The 20,100-nt window shown below is 53.0% G+C and overlaps 3 protein-coding genes across 4 annotated transcripts in view; 1 reads left to right on the top strand and 2 right to left on the bottom strand.

The window, feature by feature from the left end:
• Positions 1–9,448, bottom strand: part of LOC146402975 (uncharacterized) — a 35,971-nt gene extending 26,523 nt beyond the window's left edge. Inside the window, exons 1-2 of the mRNA XM_084965723.1 lie at positions 9,429–9,448; positions 8,520–8,807 (exon numbers count right to left, since the gene is read on the bottom strand). Coding sequence (XP_084821849.1) covers positions 8,520–8,807; positions 9,429–9,448 — 308 coding nt within the window. The remainder of the gene's footprint in view (positions 1–8,519; positions 8,808–9,428) is intronic.
• A 137-nt stretch (positions 9,449–9,585) lies between these two features.
• Positions 9,586–14,773, bottom strand: DMRTA2 (DMRT like family A2). Of its 2 annotated transcripts, XM_084965140.1 has the most exons (4): positions 14,444–14,519; positions 12,326–12,889; positions 11,466–11,553; positions 9,586–11,077 (listed from the first exon to the last, which is right to left on the bottom strand). In XM_084965140.1, exons 3-4 carry the CDS (start codon positions 11,536–11,538, stop codon positions 10,026–10,028), a joined length of 1,125 nt encoding a protein of 374 aa, XP_084821266.1. In that variant the 5' UTR covers positions 11,539–11,553; positions 12,326–12,889; positions 14,444–14,519; the 3' UTR covers positions 9,586–10,025. The 2 variants fall into 2 exon arrangements, with proteins under 2 accessions (XP_084821266.1, XP_003128029.1); XM_003127981.5 differs by lacking the exon at positions 11,466–11,553 and having other exon boundaries at positions 14,444–14,773.
• Positions 12,559–20,100, top strand: LOC146402974 (uncharacterized). The gene is made up of 3 exons (XM_084965722.1): positions 12,559–12,585; positions 12,707–12,928; positions 15,753–20,100. The coding sequence occupies exons 1-3, from the start codon at positions 12,559–12,561 to the stop codon at positions 15,990–15,992; spliced, it is 489 nt and encodes a 162-aa protein (XP_084821848.1). The 3' UTR covers positions 15,993–20,100.

Here is a 20,100-nt window from a genome sequence, read left to right as displayed (position 1 = left end):
AAAAAAAAAAAAAAAAATCAAGGACTCAAACTTTGCAAGTTCAGAAAGTACTCTGTAGTTTCAGAGTAATCAAGATACTGTGGTACTAGCATAAAGAAAAGACATATATCAAGAGAATGGAAATGAGAGTACAAATTAAGTTCTCACATTTATGGTTAATTGGGTTTTGACAAGGGAGCCAAGACAAATCAATAGGGAAAAGAGCAATCTTTTCAAAAACGGATATCCATTTTGGGGACAATTGGATATCCATATACAAAAAGAATGAATTAGGACCATTACCTCACACATATACAGAGATTAACTCAAAATGGATCAAAGACTCAATACAAGAGTTAAAAGTATAAAACTCTTTAAAGAAAATACAAGTGTAAGTCTTCGTGATCTCAATTTAGGCAGTGTTTCTTAAATATAACATCAAAGATACAAAAGAGAAAAAAAAGGATAAATTCTTCCTCACTAAAATTAAAAACTTGTGCTGCAAAAGACACCACTAAGAAAGCAAAAAGATAACCCTAGAATGGGAGAAAATACTTGTAAATCATTTAGTTGCTAAGGGGCTATAACTGGAATACACACAGAATTTTTACAACTTAACAGCAAAAAGACAAATAGCCCATTTTTCAAATGTGTAAAGGACTCGAATAGCCATTTCTACAAAGGAGATATACAAATGGCCAAAAAACACATGAGAAGATGCTCAATGTCATTAGTCATCAGGGTTTTGCAAATCAAAACCACAATGAGATACCACTTTCAGACCCACTGGGATGGCTAGAATCAAAAACACAGATAATAACAAATGTTGACAGGATGTGGAGAAACTGGAACCCTATTGCATTGCTGGAAGAATTGTAAAATGGCACAGCTGCTGTAGAAAACAGTTTGGCAGCTCCTGAAAAGGTTAATGAGTTATGATCCAGCAAAGCTACTTCTAGGCATATACCCAAGAGAAGTGAAAACATGTTTACAGAAAAACTTGTACACAAATGTTCATAGCAGGATTATTCATAATAGCTACAAGGTGGAAACTACTTAAATGTCCATCAACAGATGAATGGATAAACAAAATGTGGTATATCCATTTAATGGAATATTATTCTCTCTCTTTTTTTTTTTTGGTCTTTTTAGGGAGGCACCCACAGCATATGAAGGTTCCCAGGCTAGGGGCCCAATCAGAGCTGTAGCTGTTGGCCTACACTACAGCCACAGCAATGCTGGATCCATGCCTGTGACCTACACCATAGCTCACGGTAACGCCGGATCCTTAACCCACTGAGTGAGGTCAGGGATCGAACCCTCATCCTCATGGATACTAGTCGGGTTTGTTAACTGCTGAGCTGAAGAGAACTCCCATTTAATGGAATATTATTCAATAGTAACAAGGAATGAAGTTCCACTCCATGCTAGCACATGGATGAACCTCGAAAATATTATGCTAAATGAAAGAAGCCAGACACCAAAGACCACATGCTGTATGATTCTATTTCTGAGAATTTTCCAGAGCAGACAAATTTATGGACAGAAAGTAAATTAGTGGCTGTGTAGAGTTGGAGAGTTTGGGGCAAATAGAGAGTAACTGCTAATGGGTACAGAATTTCTTTTGGGGGGGTGATGAAAATATTCTAAAATTGATTATGGGGGTAGTTTCACAACCATGGGAATATACTAGAAACTGCTGAATTGTACACTTTAAAAAGTCTGATCAACTACTTCTCCAAAAAGCTGTTATTCAAAAATATTCAACTGTAGGAAAACAACTTTTTTTTTACTTTCTTTTTTTTTTTTTTTGTCTTTTTGCTATTTCTTGGGCCGCTCCCGCGGCATATGGAGGTTCCCAGGCTAGGGGTCCAATCGGAGCTGTAGCCACCGGCCTACGCCAGAGCCACAGCAACGCAGGGTCCGAGCCGTGTCTGCGACCTACACCACAGCTCACGGCAACGCCGGATCGTTAACCCACTGAGCAAGGGCAGGGACCGAACCCGCAACCTCATGGTTCCTAGTCGGATTCGTTAACCACTGCGCCACGACGGGAACTCCACAACTTTTTTTTTAAATGGGCAAAACATTTGAACAGACAATTCAGCAAAGATATATCCCTAGAAAATAAATACATCAACAGGTGCTTATGATCATTAGTCATCGGGGACATACAAACCAAAAGCACAATAAGATACCACTGCACTACCACCAAAATGGCTTTTTTAAAAAAAATGAGCAGGGACAAACCACGTGTGATGAAGCAGCACTCTCATATGTTGCTGATGAGAACGCAGAATGGTATACCCCCTGGAAAACAGCTTGCCGATACCTTATAAAGGTAAACATACACTTACCGTATGACTTGGCAATGACACTCCCAAGGATTTCCCCTGGACTAATGAAAACTTATGATCCCACAAAAGCTGTTCATGGTTTATAGCAGTTCCATTCATCCATTCATAATCACCACAAATGAAAACAACCCAAATGTCTTTCGAGAGTGAATGGATTAGCAAACTGTGGGACATCCATACAACTGAGTACCACGCAGCAGTAAATAGGAATGAACTACTGACAGAGGCAACAATTTGGATGAAACTTAAAGGCATTATTCTGAGTGAAAGAAGCCAATCCAAAGTGGCCACATACTGTATGATTCCATCTATATAACATTTTGAGAAAGAAGAAGAAACTGCAAAGACAGAGTACAGATCAGTTGCCAGGGGTGAAGTTGGGGAGAAGATTTGATTATAAAGGAGCAGCAGGAGGAAATGTTCTGAATCCTAAGTGTGATGTTGGTTTCACACAAATCTATTTGTAGGTTCCAACTTTTAGAAATGTTCCACCTCAGAGTTCCCGTCGTGGTGCAGTGGTTAACGAATCCGACTAGGAACCATGAGGTTGCAGGTTCGGTCCCTGGCCTTGCTCAGTGGGTTAACGATCCGGCGTTGCCGTGAGCTGTGGTGTAGGTCGCAGACGTGGCTTGGATCCCATGTTGCTGTGGCTGTGGTGTAGGCCGGCGGCTACAGCTCCAATTCGCCCCCTAGCCTGGGAATCTCTGTATGCCGCAGCAGCTGCCCAAGAAATGGCAAAAAGTCAAATATTTCAAAATAATAAAAACAAAATTTAAATTAAAAAATAGGAGTTCCCATTGTGGATCAGGGGTAATGAACCCCACTAGTATCCATGAGGACTCAGGTTCGATCCCTGGCCTCACTTGGTGGGTTAAGGATCCAGGTTGCTGTGAGCTGTGGTGTGGGTCACAGATGTAGCTCAGATCCCCTCATTGCTGTGGCTGTGGCATAAGCCAGTTGGTGCAACTCCAATTCAATCCCTAGCCTATGCCGCGAGTGCTGCCATAAAAAGACTAAAGACAAAAAAATAAGTAAATAAATTTCTCTACAAACAATGCCTACTCTGGGGAGATGGCTCAATTTCCTCAATTCTGGTATGCAACCCTCTTCTGCAGTTCTGAACTGATACTGGAAGTTGGAAACAGATGAACGAAAAGGTCCAGGGGATGTGAGTGGGACTCTGACACGGTCTGCTATAGATAATCAAATCCTGTCTGAACAAATCAATTATATCAGTTAGGTGTTATATGTAAGTATGTGTAAATAAACAAACAAACACATAGGTCTGTCCTCAGTGGTGGCAATTGGGTAAGCTTACCATGTATTGGGTATTAGGTAATACAAAAGAATTGTCTTCACTATTGACAGTGTATTAACGATACTGTGGTTCTATAAGAAAATGGCTCATGTTTTAGAGATGCATACTGAAGTATTTCACAGTGGACTTTCTTTTTTTTTTTTTTTTGCCATTTCTTGGGCCGCTCCCTCGGCATATGTTGTTTCCCAGGCGTCTAATGGGAGCTGTAGCCACCGGCCTCCACCAGAGCCACAGCAACACAGGATCCAAGTCGTGTCTGCAACCAACACCATAGCTCACGGCAATGCTGGATCCTTAACCCACTGAGCAAGGCCAAGGATCGAACCCGCAACCTCATGGTTCTTAGTCAGATTCGTTAACCACTGCGCCACGACGGGAACTCCCCAGTGGACTTTCTACAATTCAGTACTTTATGTTTAAACACTTCAAAGAAAAATTAAGGCCAAACAATATGGCAAAATGTTAATAATTATTAAAGCTATGTGATGAATACGTAAGGATTTATCATACTTTTTTTCTTTACTTTCTTACATGCTCGAAATCTCTCATAACAAAAGGTCTTCAAAATAAAAAGTGCATCAGAAAAGTCACAGAAATATTGAGTCTCTTAGTGCCAGAGTCAATGAACTCTCATTCCAATAAGACCCTACATCCCTATCATGGAACATCCTGAGATAAACCTGACTCACAGAGAGCTCAAAGTACTTCAGTGTCCCTTGGAAGAGAAAATGGAAGAAGCAAGTAGCATGTTTTATAAAGCTTATACCCTAAAATGCTAGAACAAAGACAAGGTAGGGCTGAAAGGGGCAAACATTCAGCTGTCCTGAAAGCATCGTTTTCCTAAGGACCAGAAGCCTTGGTAACTGAGGACTGGCTTCAGGAAGGATGTCAACTACCTCTTTTTAAGTAGGTGTGACTTGGGTGTCAGTCATTTGCAAATAGTAGAGTCTTGTTACATTTCTTGACCTATATAAGACTAGGTCATGAAGGGCCAGTAGCTTTCACTTTGTTCACTGGAACATCTGCTCTTGGAACCTGAGTCAACATGTAAGAGGCCTGATGCCCTGAGGCCACCATGACGAAGGGCTACATTGAATCAATGGTCCTGCTGAGCCCAGGCTTCCAGCCATCCACACAAAGGCACCAGACATGTGACTGAACCTGTCAGTCTCCAAGCCAGCACATCCACAGCTGAGTACCACCAAGAGACCTCCATCTACAGTATATGGAGCAAAAGAATGACCCAGCCACTCTCTGTCCAAATTCCTGACCCACAAAATTATAAGAATGAAATGGTTACTGGTTTTGGTCGCTAAACCTGGGGCCATTTGCTATGCAGCAGCAGTTTAAGAGAAGCAGGAAGCCAGAAGGTGTGACCTATGGTGGGCAGTGGTAGATGCAGTTTTTAAGCCTGAAACTTGAAGAAGCCACTTGACCATGTCTGCAAAATGAAAGAAGACCTTGAAAAGAAGCTGTGCAGGTGAGGAGTCCTGATGTTTAAATTCCAGTGGGTCACAATAGCTCAAGGGACTGATTGCCCAGCATCCTGCCCCAGGACAATGACCTTATAGGGTGTAAAATTTCAAGAGAATGATTTTAAGAGGCTAGCCTACTTTGTATGAATGAAAAGTGGTGAGAGTCAGATCTCCAGTGTCTGGGGTCTCAACACCCTTCTCTGGTCCATGGCCTCCACTAAAACAGCCCTGTGTCCTGTGGGGAGTGGGGTGGGGGGGGGTGGCTGCTATTTGGGGTCCATACCTAGAGGCCCTATAAAGCCCTTCGAACTCTGTATTTTGAATATGCAAATTTTTTCTTCACCTTTCCATCTTGCCTCTGTTCCAGAGGCCACAACTCTGTGTTACCTTCAATGAGTCACCCAGCCCAGATACCTGAAAATCAGCCGTGTGCCCTCCTCCCAGCTTACTTCCCACACTGGATCAACAGTGGAGGGTCTGGCTTCCAGCAGTTTCTTGAAGTCAACCTCTTCTCTCCTAGTCCTTACTTCCACTGGTCATTTTTTAGTGCTATCATCTCTCATGGCTCCTCCTCAGAGGGATTCTGCCTTTCCCCTAACAATCTATCCAATCCAAATGCAAATCTCTCCAGGAACAGATGTCAGTGGCTCCCATAGGCATCCTCCGAAAGTCAGGCTCCTCATTCTGGAGTTAAGGAGGGACCCTCCGGAGGGACCCCGCACTTCCTCACCAATTTCCTACCATATATTGCAATGCTGCCCCTCACCAACCCCCTCAGAATCCAGCTGCAGCCTCATCCCTTCTGAGAAGCATTTCCAGAACCCACATTCTCCAATCAGATGACCCTTCTCTGTGGCCTCTTGCTCCGGGCAGGCTGTCTCCCATAATGTGTGACACTTGAGAGGATGTATAAGCTGAGCTTGCTCCAGTCACTCAATCTCTCTGAGCTGTTTACTCCTCTGCAAAGTGGGACAATATCCAAAGAATCAGAGAATTATAATAATGGAAGCCTAGTGAGTAGGCACCCAGCTAAGAGCGTTTTGCACAATATCTCACTTAATCCGCACAGCACTCAAAGTGACATACACTACTAGTGTCAGGCCCATTCAACTGCAAGGAAACTAAGGTGAAGCGCCTTGCCAAACTTGCCTTTCCCTGACCCCTGGAGCACTGATCATTGCATCTACTTGCCAGTTTAGTTGCCTCCCTCCAAAACCCCCAACACATAGTTTTTACTGGGCGGGAATGGCACCTGTCTTGCACTGGATTTGGCATCCAGTAAGTACTTAGCAAATATTTGCTGACTTAAGTAATCTGTGAATGAAAAAACCTAGCCAGCAAAAGAGCCTGGATCCCAGCTCTTGGCCCTTTCTCACCCACTGAGCAGGATTCTGTGCAGGGGAATGTGCTTAGTTCAGGACTTGGCACACAGTAGGCACTCAGTAGTGTGTGGCTGCTGCTGTGGTTGGAAGGAGATGTGGGAGAGGAGGAGATAAGTTTAAAACTACTAATCTTTCCGTGAGTCTGTCTCCCCCAAGGCGATCCAGGCCTGTGTCCTCTGGGTGCCAAGGCCAGGGTCAGTTCCAACAGGCTTAGGGGAGAGTTTGGGGATAAATATGGACAGCAGCTATCAGGAAAGGAACTGTTGTCACATCTCCCCACCTCCACCCTCTCAGGAGGAAAGAGGTGCTGTTCCCACTGTTGTCCTCCCCTTCAAGGGTGAGAACAATGCAAAAGCAAATGCAGGAATCCGGAACTCCTCCCCAACACGGATCCCAGAGGAGCACAAGCCCCAGCCCCCTCCCTCCTCCTGCCTAAACTCCCAGAACCTAAAATGCCTACTCACCCACCTGGTGGCACTCCCACCACGACAACCTAGTAACCCAGCTTAAGTGTCCTGCCTGGGCTCTGGCTGATCCTGGTGTGGGATCCAGAACCTGGATGTGCTTAGTCTCTGAGCCTTAGTCTTCCTAACTGTGGGCAGTGGGACTTCACCAGGCCGTGACTGACTGCCCCGCCAGGGAGAAGAGGAACTTGAGAACTCCACCCCCTCTAACTTGCACTGCTGGAGAACCATTCTGAGCGCTACAGAGGTTGCATGAAGCCAGGAGGTGAGGTTGCAGCCTCTCCGTGCTGGGAGCAAGCGCTTCTCCTCTCTGGGCTGCGTGTGAAGCATGTGTACGCAGGAGGGAGTTCTTCCCTGAACCGCCAGCCCTGTGAGAGGAGAAGGAAGTCACTCCCCGTGAGGAGAGTGGAAAGGACAAGAGATCTAAGGTCCCCGGATGGGGATGGCCAGACAAGTCCCCGAACCATTCTAGACCTCAGTGTCCTCGTCCGTAAACTGGAGATGACAAAAAACAACTCATTGACTTCTCCTTGGTGTGCTGTGAGGATGAACTAAAATAATGACCTTGAAATCCTGAGGTGTTCCTGAGAGTGGGGAACGTGGGCCCACAGGCCGCCTCCTTGGATCTGGCTTGAGCACCAGCGGGAACTGAGAACTTAGAGGACACAGTTTACCTCCTGAAACTAAAAGACCAAAACCCACCTTAAATTCGCCTAGACTGGAGATGAGGGCAGAGGCTGAGGAGGCAGAGGCTGGAGCGAGAACTGAGAGAGGACACGAGGCCTCTGAAAACCTGGAGTGGGAGGAGGGCGCAGGCTTGAAGCACAAGTTCACACTTCTAGAACCTCGCGTGCGCTTTCTTCCGCCTCCCCCCTCACTTCCTAGGCAACGCTTTCCTCTTTTCTTTCTCCCCCTTCTCTCCTTTCCTTCCTGTCTTCATTGCCTGTCTCGCCCCGTCTCTCTCCTGCCCCCATCTTTCTTCTCTTGCTCCTTCTCCCCCCACTTCCAGCTCCTTGTCACCCTCGCACTTTATAACCAAACAGCCAAACCCCTTTCCAATTAAAGTGGAATTAGGCAACTCAATCAAATTAGTTCCCTAATAAAGCCCTTCTTTATTAAACCGTTTTCTTGTCCTGCTATTAAGTTTCACCGCCTGGCGGAACTCGAGCCGGCCCCAGAAGTTTACCTTGGGAAGTCGCCGGCCCAGCCTAGGGGAGGGGGCACCCGCTTGTTCGGAGAAGGGGAGTCCCCCTGCCGGGAGCAGGGGGGGACCCGGGAGGTCGAAGGAGGGGGTCGGCCCCCGGAGCCGCTAATTTGCTCTGCTCGGCTTCAGGAGGGAAGGTAAAAAGGGTGCGGAGTGAGGTCGGGCTGGAAGGCGCGTCCTCACCGTCCCTCTCGGATTACACCGCCTAGGGTGAAGGCAGCACCCCACTACCAGCCCCCCGACACACACACCAAATAACCCCCGTGCCGCTGGCCTCTGTGGGCGGACACTCGCAGCCTTCCCTCCCCACCTGCCGCCTCGGCTGCGGTTTGTTCCAAACCTGAGAAGGGAGGACGCACGGCGGCCGCCCACATCTGCGCCTGGGGAAGCACGGGAACCCGGTCGACAGCCTCGCCGAACTGGGGGGAAGGCTCCGCCCGCGGTCGGGGGACCGAGAGCACACTGGCCGGGCGACCCCGCTGCAGCCCGCACGCCGGAACTGGGAGTGGGAGGGACGCCAAGTCCCACGTGCGCGCCGGGCGCCGCTCCTTCCGGGGTAGAGAGTGTGTGCCTCTCCCGGAGCTGCAGGAAGCGTCCTCGCCCCCCACACACCCCCGCCGCCCCGACCCTCACTCCCCGAGGGTCTTAGCCCCCGCCGAAGCTTCCTCAAGCTTCTCCCTGGCACCTCGGCCCCAGCGAGAAATGCAGACCTTTTCAGCCCGGCCGCCCGAGACGCGGGGCGGGATTCGGCGTTGTTTTCTTAGAAAATAACATTTATTTCTAGCTCATGTCTATGCAAAGGAAAGCACAAAGTGAGCCATTCTCTGCAGCAGCGTTTCCAGCTGCCGGCCCTTTGGCCGGGATGTTTGGCGAGTCGCGGGTGGCGGGGATGGGCCCTCCGGCGGGCAATTCCGGCTCAGTCACATGTCACTCTGTTCCTGCTTCAGTGCGCACCTTGACCGCTCCTTAGGGAGAGACCCGCCGCAGGCAAGAGGGGCGGGTGGGCAGGATTCGTCCCGAGTTTACAGTATATTTAATCTATAAAACCTGATAAGTACAATGAGGGCATAGTCTAATTTTTTTCCATTTTGTCCGGTTTTTTGCTTGTTTTTCAGTATTTTTCACGTTAATACCGAGGTCACCTACAGGTTACAATTAATAACTTAGAATTCCATTTTATAACATTATACACTGGCTTGTATATATATGTATAGTTTATATATAGATTTATACATATATAAAAACTCACACTGCACCAAGGAAACCCATGCTTATCGGCATAAGCAACAAAGAGAGCGACAAATACCGCAACGAGGAAAGTGCACCTTAGAACTTGTTTCCTTTTTTTTTTTTTTTACAATTGATAATATATATGTGTCCCAAAGACTCGACTCAGTGCCAAGAGATTTATACATCCTAAATTTATATTTGTTAGAGCGAATATTTAAAAATTTTTAAAGGAGGAGGAGACATAGAAGACAGACTCTCAGACTATCCTGCCATCCATTTGAGAGCGTGGGCAGGTGAGTTGAGCACAGTAACAGGAGAGGCAGGAGATAGCGGCTGCAGCCTCTGAATTTTCAAGAATTCCTTTTGAAGGGCTGGGGAGCCTTGATGAGGAGGGGTTGGGGGACAAGGATCGGGTCGCGCATCCCCTCCGAGAATATCTGCCTCTGAAGCTACCCCCCTTGGCTCAGATCTCCCCACCCACCGTCCAAAACAAAACCGCAAAACCACCTTGGAGCGAGAGGACCCCAGGGCGCAGACAGCGAAGAGGGGCTGGCGGCCCGCGGGGACAAGGCTGGGGTCCCTGTTTGGGGGCCGCCAGGCTGCCAGGCCCCTCGCCCTACTGCTTCTCAGGGGCGCCATTGACCATAGGCCCGTACAGGCCGCCACCGTAGGTTGGCTCCTTGTGCACAGCAGCGGCGGCGGCCGAGCGGTCGCGCATGAGGTCGCTGAAGGCGTAGTCCATGGGCGGGCGGAAGCCGAGCGTGGGCACCAGGCCGGCGGTGGAATACGGTGCCATGAAGGCCAGGCCGCGGCTGTGCGCCGCCGCTGCCGAGTAGGCCAGGCGCAGGGGGCTGAGGCCGAGGGGCGCGCCCAGCGGGTAGGCGCCTGCGTCGGCACCGAAGTGACTGGCGTTTGGCTGCAGCGGCGAGAAGGCCGAGCGGCTGCTCAGCGAGCCCAGCGCCCCGGGCGCCATGGCACCGGCCAGCAAAGGTCTGTGATGCGGAGGTGCGGCGGGGCCCGCCTGCAGCGGTGCGGGCAGCCCAGGCCCCCCGGCGGCAGCGGCGTCGACGCGGCCTGGCCACGAGTCGTCCGCTGCCGCTACTGCTCCCACCGCGGCTTTGTCAGGGGGCGCGGCGGGGCCGAGGCTGGCGGCCAGGCCCCCGCGGTGGTGGTTCAGCACCTGCTCTATGGCCTGCACCACGTCTCCGCCGCAGCCCTGCAACACCAGCTCCAGGACGCCCCGCCGGTGCCCCGGGAAGACACGGGTCAAGATGTCCAGCGGCGTCCGCTGCCGTGGACCCGGGCCTCCGCCCAGCCCTGGCGGGGGCATAGCCTCTGCCTCTTCTTTGTCGGCCTCCGAACCGGATTCTGAGCCCAGAGGGCTGGCGGATCCCGGGCTGTCCTCCTCGCCGCCACCTCCGGGGCCAGCGCTGCCCGGGCAGCTGCCGCCCGCCTCCTTGGAGGCCCGGGCCAGGGGTGACCCCGAAAAGGACTCGCCGTCGCCGTTTTCTGAGCCAGAGCCCGGCCGCACCTCTGGGGACGATGTCCCAGGACCCGAGTCCGCGCCGTCGGGTGATAAGGGCTTTCCCGGCGGCGGCTGCGGGCTGCCTGGGCGGCCTGCCTGAAGCAGCGTCTTGGGGAATAAGTCAAACTTCTGTAACTTGGCCTCTGGGAGGGGAGAAAAAGGGTAGGTAAGGAGCGTTTAGCAGGGAAAAGACCGCACCCCACAGCACCCCAGCCATTCAGAGCCCAGCTTCCTTTCCCTCTGAGCCCACAACTCTCATTCACCCGGCTCCAGTGCCCCTCTTTCTTTTTGCTCCATCATTCTTCCCCGGAGCCCCTCCAGCCCTGGCTGTCTCTCCCCCCACCCCCGGCTGCCAAAGGGCTCTTGTTCCGTACCCACAAACCCAACCACCTGTACCCTGTGAACTCAGTGTCCATTGACCCTTTTCCTACATCTGTTGCCCAACACCTTCAGCCTTCCTAGTCCTGCCCTGCCCTGGAGAAGTGCCTAGCCCAGGGTTCAAACAGGAGCCAACACAACTTGCACCCATACCACACACTGTATAGAAGGCCTCACTCCATCCAGGTGATTCCAAGGGCCAACCCAGCCCTGGGTGGCCTCTCATCCTGGGCAGCGCAGCCTGTAAGGGAAGGCGCCTTGGGCATCTAAAAGATCCCCAACCTCTCTACAGGCAAAAGTAAAGCCTCTATTTCTAATCCATCCTTTCCCAAATTAAGACCTAAGAAGTTCTTCCCTCCCGAGCTGGGAGCTGAGCTCCCCACAACCCCAGGACCCCGGCCTTATTTCCACCCTCCCCAGAAAAGGTCTAGGTGGGGCCAGACAGGAAGTAGAGGGGGAAGAGGAAAGGGCATCGAGAAAAGCCGGAGAGCGCGAACGCTGAGAAAAGGGAGACAAGTGGGGAAAGAAGCCAGAAAAAGTGTAGAGAGAGGCGAGCGGTTGAGCGCGGACCCTTAGGAACGCGAGAAAACAAATCTCGGGGTGGGGGTGCGAGTGGGGGGTTGGCTCGGAGAGGGTCGGATTTCTTTGGAGAGTTGGGAAGGAGCCGAGGAACGGCAGCGTGTGGAGAGAGAGGCGCAGAATGAAATGAAAGATGAAACACGTGGGCTTCGGCGCTGTGGAGAAGACCCAGCGAGGTCAGCGAGGAAGGTGGGACCTGCCGGGGTCTGGGTACAGGTGATAAGGGGAAAGCGTTTACATTTGGGCCTGCGGTGAAAGGAATAAAGTGCAAATGCTTCAGAAAGGGGAGGAAGGCGAGTTTGTGTGTTTATGTCCCAAATCAGGCTGGGACAGTTGGGGCGTTTGGAGAATGGGATTCCACTCATCCTGTACGGGGACAAGTCCTTGGGCCGCGCGCCTCTGGACCCCCCCCATCCCTGCTCCCCTCTCCTCACCTGAGCTCCCCGCGCCCGCCGCGCCGCCTCCGGTCCCTGCGGGCGCTCCGGCTCCCGGCCCGCCGCCGTCGGTGGCGCACACAGAGCCGAAGACCTCGTAGGCGGGTCGGGGCGGGATGATGCCGTTGGCGGCGGCCAGCGCCAGGCCCTCAGCCGTGCCGTAGAGCAGCTGTAACTCGCGCGCCTCGTTCTCTTCCTGCGCCTGCTGCCTGCGCAGCGCCACCTGCGCCGCCATGACGCGCTGGCGCTCGGCGATGAGCGTGCACTTGGCGCACAGGCAGTCCTTCCAGCGGCAATAGCGCTTGTGGCCCTTGAGCGCAGACACCACGCCGTGGTTGCGGCAGCGCGCGCACTTGGGCGTCCGCGGGTACTTCTCCGCAGCCCGCAACAAGAGCGGCGGCGCCCGCAGCAAGCCGCCCGCCACGCTCACCGGTAGCGAAGCGGCGGCCGCTGCCGCCGCCGCCACCGACGCCACCGAAGCCACGGGCGGCCCGGTCGCTGTCGCCGCCGCCGTCGCCGCGCCGGGGACGCTGGGCAGCTCGGAGCGCAGTTCCATGGCAGGACCTGGCGTGGAAGACCGTGGGAAGAGGGGAGAAACTTGCGGTGAGGAGTACACGGCGCGCTAAGCTAAAGAAATCCAAGCTTAGACAGGGGCATTTCAGCGGCAGCGGAAGTTTGGCTAGCGGTTGCCAAATTGCTGGGAGGAGGTGCCGTTGGAGCCCCCTTGTAAGGCCCAGCTCTCGCACCCCACTCCCACCAGAGCTCTTCTTCTTACGACTGATTTATGCGCTGGGTGTAAGATTTCGTTTGAATCAGGGGTTCCGCTGGAAAAAAATTAAAAGACAAAGTTTGAAAGTCACTGGTTCAGGTGAATGCAACGAGGGTTTGAAAATATATATATATTATCCAAAAGTTTAGCTTAACCGAGGTAGAGCAAAATGTTTGTTGGGACTCGGATTAGATGAAAAATTTTAACCCAACAACTAGATTGATGCCAAGAGCAAAACAGGACAAACCTCAGCGGAAACATTTGGCTTAGGAGAAAGGTGAAGAGGAGGGAGATGTTGAGACATAAAGTTCAGCTGGTTGGGCTGGGGGATTTTTTTTTTCTTTTCTTTTTTTTTTTTTTTTGCTGGTGGGAGCAGGAGATTTGGAGACAAAAAATCAGGAAAAAGAAGAAGAAGAAGCTCTAGGAAGTGAAGTGAAACAAACAACTCAGGGCAAATTTAGGCCAAGGGGCCCAGAGACCCGAGGAAATGTGGGGGCTCCAGGATCCGAGGTACAGGCCTCCAGAGAGTAAGAGAGAAAATGATTGTGGAGCTGAGTTTAGAAGGCCTGGGAAGGAGGATTAAGGAGAAAATCCAGCAGAAGAAACTCTTTGGCTAGGCAAACCCAGCCCAAAGATTAGCTTGAAGGGCGAGAAAAACAGCGAGAAACAGGTGTTATGTGGGTCTGGGACCCGGGGCCCACACGGGGGGGAGAGGCGTGTACAGGAAGAAAAGCCCGCAGGCATAGGCTGGGGGTGGGGATGGAGTAAACCTGTGGCACAGTTTTTAGCCTTGTAGTCTGGAGTAGTCAGGGGAGGAAAAAATTATCTTGCAAAAGTTAGGCTTTTTGGGAGGGAGATCCTTTTCGCTGACCAGCATTCCCGGCCTTCCCCTCCCCTCCCGGTTTAGGGATCGAGCCGTCAGACACGCCCTCCCCATCCTGGGGCCCCGTGGGACCCCGCTCGGGAGCAATTCCCGAGTTCTGGCCCCGGAGTTGGGTTTCTGGGACTTGAACGGCCCAGCAGACAGCACCGAGGCATGAGACTTGCCTCTGGAATTGGGTCTGAGAGAACACAGGCGTCCTCTCTGCGACACGGCACAGAAGGCCCAAGCAGGCCCAACTCTGAGCTTCCGCCGAGGCCTCCTCTGGGTCCCCGGTTCCCCGCCAGAGCCCGGGACCGAATCCTGGGGTTTCCGCTCTAGAATCCAGGACCCCGTCCCTAAGCGCGGTGCCTCTTCCCTCAGGCCCCTCGAGCTGCGCAGTCCCCACGGCCGGAGTGGCCCGGGGGCCTCATCGACAGGGGCGGAAGGCCAGGCCGCCTCCCCTGCCCTCCCTGCGGCCCTCAACTACCTGCCGTGGGCTGGGGGATCCTCCTCCGCTGGCGCTGCACGCGCCTCCCAGCTCCGCTCGCGACGCTGGCGCTCTCGGCCTCTTCCCCTTGCCCCCTGGCCCCTTATCTGACCACGTCACCCTCCTTCAGTCACCATGTCCGAACTTCCGGACCCCCTCAGAACGCTGCGCTGTCCAACCCTTCCGTCGGAAATCGGAGCCAGGGGACCGTTTAGGGATCTGCTAGCTGGAACCCTCGACCCGGCCCTCGCCGCGCGGCGTCCCCTCTCGGAGCGCGCCGAAAGCTGCGCACAACCGGGCCCCAGTTGCCGGGCGCTGCCAGACTCTCAATGAGCGGCTCGCCTGCTCTATTGTTGCTCCTTAGGGCTCCATTAGACAGAATTGGACAACAATGTGGCGCCTGCCATTGGCCAGGGGAGGCAGACGGCGCTCTGATTGGCCGGGCCCGCGCCCGGGGAGCCCCGCATTCTACAGTGTCCGAAAGATTCGAAACTCCAAAAGCTCCTCTGAGTGCCTCGGGGAGGGGAGGGGAGGGGAGGGGAGGGGGCGCGCCAGGGAAGGAGTGGAAAAAAGTGGGCAAGGAGGAGCGTTGAAAATACCGTGACAAGTAGTTTCCGTGTGCCCGAGAGCGTGTGAATTGCTCTTAATTACCGTGTCCGATGCGCCTCTACGTAGACGTGTGTAACCCCTCGGTTTCTGGGGCGCGGGCTCCGCTGCGCCGCTCCCACTGGCCGGGGGCGCCTGGCAAGACCAACTTTCCCAAGTAGCGCCGGCGACCGGGGGCGGGATGGGGGCAGGTGACAATTACCGCGGTTGGGGTGGGGGTGGAACGGGGGCGCAAGGGTGGAGAAGGGAGGGTACTCGTGGCATAAATGCCAGGACGATTTTTCCTGCCTCCGTCCGGCTGTTTCGGCATGCTCCCGAATCCGATGCGTGTGGGGTAGTTGAGGCAGTTTTTTCCCCCCTGCTGCCTTTAAAACGCAGGTCTTCCTTTATTTAAAAAGTCCTGATACGACAAGGCATCACGGAGGGTAAGTGTGGTTTGAGGAATTTCGTTTTTAAAAAGGATCTGGAAAGGAGAAATGAGATTGCGCTTCCTGTCGGCGCCCGCTGGAGCCGTGCGCTCTGTCCTTTCCTCTCCCCGCCCCCCTAACTCCGTCCTTCTGCCCCATTTTGCCTTTTCCTTTCCCCACTTCTGCAGCATCTAGATATATTTTCCGTGGTGGTGGGATTCTTTTCCGCGTTGTTTTAAGTTCAGAGTTTGATTTTCTTTTTTAAGCGAAAGTAAAAAACTGTCCTGTTTCCCCAGATCCTCATGGACGCAGGACGCGCACCAGTCTCAGTCCTTCTGGTCCGGAGACAAGGTCGCCGCGGGCCCCCAGGAAGAGTTTTAACTTTTGCATTACTCTCCCGTCCTGACGTCACGACCCTGAGGAACAGTTTAGTCCGCAGAAGAGGTAACAGGTTTCGGATTTTGTTTCCCTTTTCAATGGCAACATCTGGAATTAATGCCGTGGTCCTCCGGCGGGATCGCCTCGGGTTTCTTTAGCTGTGATTCTCTTTGCTTTTTCCTTCTTTCTTTTCCTCGTTCTAATTTTCTCTCTCCTTTTTTATTCTCCACCTTTCTCCCTCTCCTTCAGGGTAAAGAAAATTCGTTTAATTCATGAGAAAAATGAGTTTTCCCGTCGTTCTCCCTCCACTCCCGACCAAGCGTTTTCGCGTTGCTCTTTCGAACTTCCAGGGCCACCAGGCTCTAGCCCGCTCCGTCTGAGGGGCGGCCGTACTGGGCATGCAGACTCGGCCGGAGGCCTGGGGATGTAGCCCCTTCCACCTGGCAGGTCTGCTGCTGCCAGCCCAGCCGGCTCTGCTGCTAGAGGCTGGGGATTGGGGTAGGAAGGCGCAAAGAATCGGGGCTCCACCGCGCACCGCGGAACCTCGTGCAGATTCCCCCAGGAAGCCAACCTGAACACCTTGGCTGGGGGCGGGGGACGGGGGTTGGGAGGCCTGGCTGGTAGGCGGAAGAGCCGCACAGGGTGCTTCCAGAAAGTTGACCCGGCCCGCGCGGGACGAGCTCGACCTTAACAGCCTGCGATGGTGATAGAGACTTGGCTGATCGCTCCGATTAAATTTCACTCGCCGGAGCCTGAGAATGTTTGGGAGAAAGGGGTCAGCTCCTGTTGGGTCGCCCGCATGGAATTCGGGTAAGGGAGTGAGTCTGGAATAATAGTCCCGCAGGAGCATAGGACCCAGACACCACCTTCCAACACCTTGAGGTTATGAGGTCAAAGAAATCTATGCGTTAATTGCACCCTGGCAGGGGAGTGGGTGGGGAAGAGAGGACAGGCTCTGCTAGGGCCCAGGCGCCTCCCCCCAGAGCTGCCTTGCACTAAGTTTTCAGAGACACTTTTAAACCCCAAACGAAATGAACAATAGAAATCTGCCTAGCTTCCGGGGTGGAGGTGGGGTGTTGCCCCAAACGCCCCTCCTCACTCTTGAGGCCCGGCCACTGTGAGATTCCCCCACTGTGGTCCCAGTGATCCTGCGGCAACCTAGAGTCCAGCGTCCTGTTTTCCCACTGATGTACAAGGAACCTCATTTTCTTAGGCTGTGGAGAGGGCACATCCTGGAACCCAGCCCAACGAGGTTGCCTTATGTTCACAGCCGAACAGGCCTGGGACCCCACACCTTTCTTTTTATGTACCCAAAGTCCTGATGTGAAGTCCCCCAGGCTCATGTGAACGAATGTGTCATGGACAGATGCGGGAGGAACTCTCGGGGTCGCTGCACTCACAGCGCCACAGGCCACTCCCGGCTGGTCCTGATTTGGACTTCTTTTCCGGAGGGAAGCAGACTAGAAGGGGTGGCCGAACTGAGCCGCCAGAGGTGGGGAAACCATGCCTAGCTTGAGGGGCTATACCCCTAAACACACCTAGAGGGTAGTTTCACACAGCTGGACACACAATCTGCACCTGTGACCTCATTCTACACAGCCTGGGACACACCCTCGCACCTTCATGCAGCATCCGCCCACAATATGCATGTCTGATGCTGCCCTTCCACTCCAGAGGGCTGCTTCGGGAAGTTTGATGGGCTTCATAGCATTCTCACAAGCATGTCCTCATTCTGAGACCTCCACTCCGCACGTGACCTCTCACCCAGATGTCCAGACTCCCACCTCCGCGACTGAATGAACACCCAGACTGCAGCATATGTTCCCGTCCCGGGGCCCTCACTGGCGCATGGACTTAACCCTACTCCAGGGCCCCCGGGTTGCTGGACCCTGGGCAGAGAAAACCAGACCTTGCGGACAAATGAGGTGGCTGAGGGCAGGTTGTCTTCACACAACCACACACATACACATTCACTCACACAGGGCCTCTTAGCTCAAACTCATTTGGGGACGCCTTTGCTGTGCCAGAGGATGAGGGCCCCAGGCGAGCGCTCAGCGCTGCAAAAATCCACTCCCCTTCACCTTCCCCGGTGCAGGTAGTGGTGGGGCACGAAAGGACGGCCCTGGTGGAGACCCTGGGTGAGGCCGGGCTTGGGGGCTGAGGAGCAGAGGGGGCTGGAGGCGCGGCGCCAAGGTGCTGAGTGGGAACAAGGCCGGGGGCTCTGATGGGGGACCCGGGAGGCGTTGACTTTTGCGCTGTTTGCCCGCGGCCTCGGAGCAAGCAGACGCCATCTGTTTGCCGGCTGCGGCGCGTCCCGTTTAATTACCCTCCCGGCAGCCTAATAGAGATGATATTAAACTAAATCTTTCTGACATTAAAAGTAATTATCCCCAAACCAGTGGCTCCGGGACGGAATCACCCCCTCCCTCGTCCCTACTCCTCCCATGGCCGAGCCAGATTCCGTCAGTTTGGCTGAAACTCCTTACCGCCAAGGGGGCGCGGAGAAAAGGGGTGCGGTGCCTTTGGGAGAAGGAGTCTACACGGGCCGCCTCAAGCATGCTGTTTCCCGCACAACTACAGACTTTCTTGTACGCACGAACACGCGCGTGGATACACACTCTTGTACACATACAGACCCACAACGACAACATTTTCCTCCGATCTATCAACTCCACGTTAATTAAGACTCTCAGCCGCGTGCACCCCAAGATGGGCAGGGAGAAGCGCAGCCGGCTTTGCAGTCCCCGTCCCTAGCCTACTAAAATGGCTTTGGCAGTGTCAAGGCCACGGATTTGGCCTAGGTTAGGACAAGCGCTATTCTGCGAGGGGCCCTGCGCCTCGCGCTTCCTTAAAGTGTCTTAAGTCATGCCACCCTCCGCCTTTGTGAGGCCAGTCCTATGATCCCACTTGACAGGTGAGAAAACAGACTCACATCTTATTAACTAGTACGGACCGAGCAGAATTCGAACCCAGGAGTACCTGGGAGGTCCCTACCCAAGGCTCAGATTCTGCCCGGTTCCAGGCGCGGGGTTGGGCTGGGCGCGGCGGACTGATGTTTGGCCTGAGGCCCGTCGCGGAACCTTTACCCTCGCGTGGGCAGGACCAGGCTCCTCCTGGGCTCTCGGACACCCCCGCCCCCTCCCACGGGAGGAGTGGGCTGGGGAGCCTGCAGAAGGCGGGGGGAGCGAAGGCATCCACTCGCAGAGCGGGGCAGGATCACCAGCGCAGAGCCCCAGCGGTAGCTCCTTCGGATCAAGCCCCAGCATCTGTAGGGCTCGCGCAGGGGAGGCGACCGCTCGGCGTTGCGAAGCTTCCCATCTCCACGTCCTTCTGTTTGGGCGCATCTGAGGCTCGGACAAACGCGCAGAGAGTGCTGTTCATCGCCCAACTACTTACTTCTATTTTTGAGTGCCTACTGTGTTCCACTACTCTGCTAAACGCTTGGTCATTGCGTCTTGCTCGGTACGCAGTCCTCGGGGGAGGTGTGAAGTCCCTCGTTTCAGGATGAGTTCGCCGAGGTTCTGAGGTTCAGCGTGGCGACCTAACGTGCGCGGGGTTACAGTGCGGCTGGGCCTCCAGGAAGATGGGAATCCAGATCCGACTCCCACTCCCAGGCATTTTGCTTCTCTTCTTCGGCTCTGGGCGTTTAGGATCAGACTCGGGAGCTTTTAGTCGGCCCCATTCCGTTCAATTCTCTGATTACTCACGGAAACATGAATAGTGGTCATTCATTCCTTCATTTCATTAATATTGAGCACCTAGCATGTGCCTGGCCCTGAGGACTGATGATCAATCGACTGTGATGGGCTCTTAAAGAACTCGTTGGCCAACTGTGAACACAGTCACCCACGAATGATCTCACAGTGGGAACAGGGCTGAGGCAGGAGTGGGGAAAGAAGGGTCAAGAAAAACTTCCTGAAGAAAGGGACCCCCGGGGCAAGACCTCAGGTTTCCCAAATGGGAGCAATATTATAGCCTGTTGCGATAAAGTAAAACATAAAACATTTTAGACACTTCAGCAAAGTACATCTGGAAAATATATTTTTCTGTGTGCCTGTGTTTACAAAAATGCACTTTTTGTTACTTTTTAAATTACAAATATGATAAGCACTGTTCAGATTAATTGATATATCTATATAACCTTTTAAAAAGATTGCTTAATATTTCATTGTATGAATGTACCTTGACTAATTTAGCCAATTCTCTATTAACAGGTATTTAAGTTTGTTTTCAGTTTTTGCTATAATAAAAAATTGCTACAATGAA

This window comes from Sus scrofa, chromosome 6, assembly GCF_054392235.1.
Source record: "Sus scrofa isolate SSC_HxYL_T2T_F1_AM1 chromosome 6, Sscrofa_HxYL_maternal_Yorkshire_Landrace_v2.0, whole genome shotgun sequence".
Classification (NCBI taxonomy): domain Eukaryota; kingdom Metazoa; phylum Chordata; class Mammalia; order Artiodactyla; family Suidae; genus Sus; species Sus scrofa.
This window is presented reverse-complemented; position numbering and strand designations above follow the sequence as displayed.

What these genes read in the sequence shown, in the direction of transcription:
- LOC146402974 (XM_084965722.1), top strand. Translation starts at nt 12,559, where the DNA reads ATGACGCGCTGGCGCTCGGCGATGAGC. An exon ending in GCTGGCGCTCGGCGATGAGC is followed by an intron (nt 12,586 to 12,706) that starts GTGCACTTGGCG and finishes ACTTCTCCGCAG; the next exon opens with CCCGCAACAAGAGCGGCGGC. An exon ending in GAAGAGGGGAGAAACTTGCG is followed by an intron (nt 12,929 to 15,752) that starts GTGAGGAGTACA and finishes CTGTTTCCCCAG; the next exon opens with ATCCTCATGGACGCAGGACG.
- DMRTA2 (XM_003127981.5), bottom strand. Translation starts at nt 12,881, where the DNA reads ATGGAACTGCGCTCCGAGCTGCCCAGCGTCCCCGGCGCGGCGACGGCG. An exon ending in GGCGGGCGCGGGGAGCTCAG is followed by an intron (nt 11,078 to 12,325) that starts GTGAGGAGAGGG and finishes CTCCCCTCCCAG; the next exon opens with AGGCCAAGTTACAGAAGTTT.